The sequence below is a fragment of the Otolemur garnettii genome, unplaced genomic scaffold (assembly GCF_000181295.1).
Source record: "Otolemur garnettii isolate 467f Iridium unplaced genomic scaffold, OtoGar3 scaffold00091, whole genome shotgun sequence".
Taxonomy (NCBI): Eukaryota; Metazoa; Chordata; class Mammalia; order Primates; family Galagidae; genus Otolemur; species Otolemur garnettii.
Window position 1 is genome coordinate 6,982,256 of NW_003852486.1, and position 5,836 is coordinate 6,988,091.

Consider the following 5,836-nt stretch of genomic DNA (forward strand, 5'->3'; position numbering starts at 1 on the left):
CTTGGGCTTAAGAGATTCTCTTGCCTCAGCCTCGCAAGTAGCTGGGATTACAGGCACCTGCCACAATGCCCAGCTATTTTTTGGTTATAGTTGTCATTGTTGTTTGGCAGGCCTGGGCTGGATTCGAACCCACCAGCTCCAGTGTATGTGGCTGGCACCTTAGCCACTTGAGCTAAAGGCGCTGAGCCTGATCTATGTTCTAACCATGGACTTTCCTCCATCAGGAGGAAAGATAATCCACATTTAATAAGGATGTGAAATGGGTGGTGCCTATTGCTCAGTGAGTAGGGCACCAGCCCCATATACCAAGGGTGGCAAGTACCAAACTGCAACAGCAACAACAACAACAACAAATAATAAAAAAATAAGGATGTGAAACACTTTAAATCCATAAATCCATTTCAACCATCCACCATGGAAATATTCTCAGCACTTTTTTTAGTTGAGAGGGGAGATAGGGTCTTGCTCTTTTGCATAGGCTGGGTTTTAACTCATGATGCGCCCACCCCATCCCCCAAGTAGCTGGACTAAAGGCACATGACATAATGCCCGGCCTCACCACCTTGAAAATATTTTCATGGACACAGGCAAAGAACAGTAGTTACCATCACCCATGTCATGGAAGAGTCACCTGAGGTGGTGGCACCTGCCTCAGAAGTGGCAGGACCTGGACCTACTTCCATTGCCATGGACACGCCTTCTGGGCTTTATACATGCCCAGGGAGAATCCACAATGACCCACTGCTTCTTTTTCCACCTTTAATCCTACCACCATGCACTCCTGAGGCCAAGACACTTCAAGAACGGGGAAGAAGAGTCAGAGAGGCTGTACAAAGCTGCAACAATGAGAACACAATTCCCCCGAATGGCCATGATGATTGTCCTGACATAGTACAAAAAAACATCCAGCAAAAGACCATACAATCTCACCCTCAGAGGACAAGTCCGCTAGTATGGGAGGGGTATTACCACATAGAAAATCACCAAGGAAACAAGGCAGGTTCCCTGAGTACTCCTTAAACAACCAATATACAATATTTTTGCTGACACAGTACTACCTACCTGAAATGCCATGTCCCACATGCCCAAACCCACTTGCCAGAAGGAGGCCTGCTTACCTTGCACAGGTTTTCTTAGTTGTCATTACCAGGCCTCCCTATCCACTGTGGGAGGTAAGAAGACAGATGTGATAATTTTAATACGTAAAGGCTGCAGATACATAGGGCAGGTAATCAAACCCCTGTGAGCTTCAAATTTCTCTTGTGCAAAACAATAACGACAAGAGAATCTAATTCAAAGAAATTGAAGATTAAATGAAGTGATACACTATGCCCACCTATCAGCCCACAGCAATGACTCAATTAAGGTTAGCTACCATAATTCTGTTTTATCCTTAATCCCATGACATCCTAGAAAAACTCAACATTATTTATTACTGCCAAATTCCCTACTAAAGTGTCAGACTGTGGGCAAGTGTAGAAGGGACCACTTTCATCTGATGTTAAAAAAGACCTCTCCTAAGAGGTGACATCTGAGCAGGGGCTACAAGGATGTAAGACGGAGGATGCAGTTACAGGGACAGTGTCTCAGGCAAATGGAAGTGCAAGGACAAAGGCTGGGAAATGCAAGAGAACTCTGCATGGGTGTCTGAAGAGCAAAGGATCAAGGAGAAACGGAAGGACAAGGTCAGGAGAGGTTGGCCAGAGAAAACGGGGTAGGACTTGCAGGTAACACGAGGTCGGATCGATGCCACATGTGACGAGAGCCCTTAGAAGGAAAATTCACCCTTGAACCACCGACTGAGCCCCTGTCAGAGGCCCGACGCTGCTGGAGCACTGCGGATAAAATAAGTAACAAGCTACGACCACTACCCAAAAATAAACGAGACACTCAGTGGCCTTCTCCGCTCCCACCCCGCCCAGGAGGCCTCCCCAAAACAGCAGAGCAGCACCAAGGCCAGAACCCCCGCCCACTCACCTGCGCCGGCTCGGTCCACGATGCTGCCATCTTGGGACCTTTGTGAACCGAGCGGGGCCCGGGATCCGGTAGGCTCAGCCGAACCCCGGCCCTTCTCCGTCTCGGACCGGGTGACGTCGACTGACTCCCGCACTCCGAGCCTCAGTTTTACCCGAGAAAAATCCACATAAAGCCCAGGATCCCGCGTCCGAGTTGTTAAAGACGGAGATCGGGTGCAGAGGTCAGGGTCCCGACGGTCGCCCAGGGACACCGTTAGGGAAGAAGGGACACGTCAGACTCCCGAACACGCGGAGGGGAAGACAACTCCCTCACTGCCCTCCCTGCTGCGGCCTTCTCCCCAAGCCAGACAGGCTCAGGAATGACGCGGCGCGGGAGATGACGTCATCGGAGAGAAAATGCAGTCCCGCCTCCCGCTGAGGGTCGGGGAGTCTCCCCCTGTCCTGGGCCGTCATTGGTTTAGGCTCTCGATGCCTTCTGGGTAATGCAGTTTTTCCTCACCTGTGACCGGGCGCAGTGAGCTTTGGAAGCGGGTCTTCTTGCACGTTAATGAGCTTAAAGACCGAGTGTCGCTTCCGGGCCGCCTTTGTACTCAGGGTAAAAGTCGGAGTGCCCATGTGATGCTTTCTATGTTCAGTCAGATCGAGGTACAGGAGGGGGAAACATTCGCCCAGGGTCAGGACAAGTGAAACGGCGTTTAATCTGGCCATGGACTGGACCCGTGACTTCCCGTTCACTTTGCATTTAAGGATGAATAAACCGTTAAAATAATCACTGAAAAGGACCCTGGATCCTACCCGGAATATTGCGATTGGACGGACCGGTCTGTCTAGGACTGCTTTTGGCGCAGCACCCCTTCTATAGGACGCATGGACTTTTGCAAAATTTAGCGGACCTAGAGGATACAGAGTGGACTCGCCATTCCCTGAGGTGAGGAGGTGGCAAGTAAGCCGTAGCTTAGAGGGAAGGTCAGGACTCCAATTTCAACCATGGTCCCGTTTGAAATAGCTGTTAAGACCATAAAGTGTCCGTGCCACCTAGCAACTCAATCTATGACTGGATAGTGGCAGAATGTTACCACCTGGACGTGTAAATTTGTTTTTATTTATTTTAACTGGCAAAGAACTTAGCTGATGAATGTGTAAATTTGAGAGTTGTTAGCTTACACGGTTACTTAAAGTGATATTGGGTGACACCATGAAAAGAGTAAGAGTATATTAGTAAGTGAAGGGGAAAAGATGAACCGTGGATCAATCAAACTTACCTGTCAGCAGACAAGAAACCAGTAAAGTCTTGTGGTTGGAATCTCTCTATACAGAGTTGCCCTGGGTTGAGTGCTATGGTGTCATAGTTCACAGCAACCTCAAACTCTTGGGCTGAAGCTATCCTCTTGTCTCAGGCTCCCAAGTAGCTGGGACTACAGGCACCCACCACCAACTGGTGCCCCACTAGTTTTTCTATATTTAGAAGATCTGCAGGTCTGGCTTTTGCTGAGGCTGGTCTCCAACTCCTGAGCTCAAGCAATCTATCCTCCTCCACCCTCCAGAGTGGTAGGATTACAGGCATAAGCCAACTTGCTCAACTGCAAAATCTTTTTTTTTTTTTTTTTTAAATAGACCCTCAAGCTGTCGCCCTGGGTAGAGTGCCATGGCATCACAGCTTATAGCAACCTCTAAGTCCTGGGTTTAAGCGATTCTCTTGCCTCAGCCTCCAAAGTAGCTGGGATTACAGGCACCGCCACAACTCCCGGCTATTTTTTGGTTGTAGTGGGTCATTGTTGTTTAGCAGGCCAGGGCTGGATTCAAATCCACCAGCTCTGGTGTATGTGGCTAGCGCCTTAGCCGCTTGAGCTACAAGAGCCCGGCCACCAGTTGCAAAGTCTTAATAGTACTTTTCAGTAACTTCTTTCTTCTTTGTCCCATGACTATGGAGGTGAGAGAATAAAGTCCAGCTTCCAATGAGGTGAGGATACATGTGGGAATGAAAATGTAAGTAGGATATGCAGAACATGCCCTCCAGATATTTAACTTTCAAGTGGAGAAAAGCATGATAACAAGACCTTAAGTCAAGGAATGGAGATGGAATTAATTTCCTAGAAGATGATACTATAAAAGAATTATATCAGAACTGTGGCTTGATTAGCACTAGAAGAACATGATTATTGATAATTTGCAGTATTAATTTGCCCAGCTTGAGGTCAGACTCAGTGGCTCACACCTGTAATCCCAGTACTCTGGGAGGCCAAGATGGGCTGATTGCTTGAGCTCAGGAGTTCAAGACCAGCCTGAGGAAGAGTGAGTCCCAGTCTTTAAAAATAGCTGGGCGTTGTGGCAAGGGCCTTTAGTCCCAGCTACTTGGGAGACTCAGACCAGAGAATCACTTGAGCCCAGGAGTTAGTTTGAGGTTGCTGTGAGCTATGACACCACAGCACTCTACCGAGGGCAATATAGTGAGACTCTGTCTCAAAAAAAAAAAAAAAAATGGGGTGGCACCTGTAGCTCAAGTGGCTAAGGCACCAGCCACAGACACCAGAGCTGGTGGGTTTGAATCCAGCTCAGGCCTGCCAAACAACATGACAACTACAACCAAAAAATAGCTGGGTGTTGTGGTGAGTGCCTGTAGTCCCAGCTATTTGGGAGGCTGAGGCAAGAGAATTGCTTACACCCAGGAGTTTGAGGTTGCTGTAAGCTGTGATGCCACGGCACTCTACCCAGGGCGATAGCTTGAGGCTCTGTCTCAAAAAAAGAAAAAAGATTACCCAGCTTAGAGAGAGAGATAATTCTCCTTTTCACATGTATAGAATCCTTAGGATAAAATTAAATGGTTTAGAGTTAGGATATAGAACAGACATTATAGTTAAGGTTTTTATATTCTGTGTCATAGAGGACCAGAGTGTCTGGTGTCAGTGCAGGTGAGGAAAGCTGTGTAGATATTATAGAACCGTTGAAATCCCTACTGTAGGCTCAGCACCCATAAAACAGTGGTTATGGTGCTGGCCACATGCCCTGAGGCTGGTGAGTTTGAACCTGGCCCAGGCCAGCTAAGTAAGAACTGCAACAAAAAAATAGCCAGGTGTTGTGGCAGGGGCTTGTAGGCCCAGCTACTTGGGATGCTGAGGCAAGAGAATCACTTAAGTCCAAGAGTTTGAGGTTGCTGTGAGCTGTGATGCCACAGTACTCTACCAAGGGCGGCATAGTGAGACTCTGTCTCAAAAAAAAATCCCGACTGTAAACCACGTCAGAGTGACTTCATTACAAGTTAAAGACCAAGATTTTATTTTTAATTATTCTACAGATAGGAATCTAAAATTTTCAGTTGTTTAATGCCTTATGTCATGAAGGATCCAGGTTTTTTGTAATCTACACTATGTTCAGAGTATTGGCTTTAACTCTCTGGTCACAAGATGGCAGGAAACACTCTAGACATCATGTCTTTATTCAAATATGTCTAAAGACAGTAAGGAACGCTAAGAGGGATTTTTACTGTACAGAGGGACTAAACTTTAGGGGTAATTTCCCATGTAACAGTAGGTAAGTAAAATAGGGATTTGCCCAGAGTAGTCACAAGTTCTCCCCCTAGTATTATATCATTGGTACATGTACAGGAGTCTCTGAGCTTCCTTAAGGCGTTCTCACTCCTCTCAGGAGAAGTACACAAATACATACTCAAAGGGCACATAACTTTTCTATGTTAGAGATTGTAGTCGTGCCATCTTTAATATGCCAGCATCTCTCCTCTGAGATGCCCCCCCCACTAGTCTATCCACTCATACACAGTGCAGGAGTACAATTTCTTAAACTATAGGTTGGCATGTTGCTTAAGAGATACATAATTGGGGCGGCGCCTATAGCTCAGTGAGGAG

The 5,836-nt window shown here is 47.1% G+C and overlaps 1 protein-coding gene across 1 annotated transcript in view; it reads right to left on the reverse strand.

Annotated features, from left to right (window-relative positions):
• Positions 1-2,684, reverse strand: part of LOC100951473 (zinc finger protein 543-like) — a 12,701-nt gene extending 10,017 nt beyond the window's left edge. The window contains exons 1-2 of the mRNA XM_023516384.1: positions 2,476-2,684; positions 1,978-2,117 (exon numbers count right to left, since the gene is read on the reverse strand). Coding sequence (XP_023372152.1) covers positions 1,978-2,117; positions 2,476-2,684 — 349 coding nt within the window. The remainder of the gene's footprint in view (positions 1-1,977; positions 2,118-2,475) is intronic.
• Positions 2,685-5,836: the final 3,152 nt, after the last annotated feature.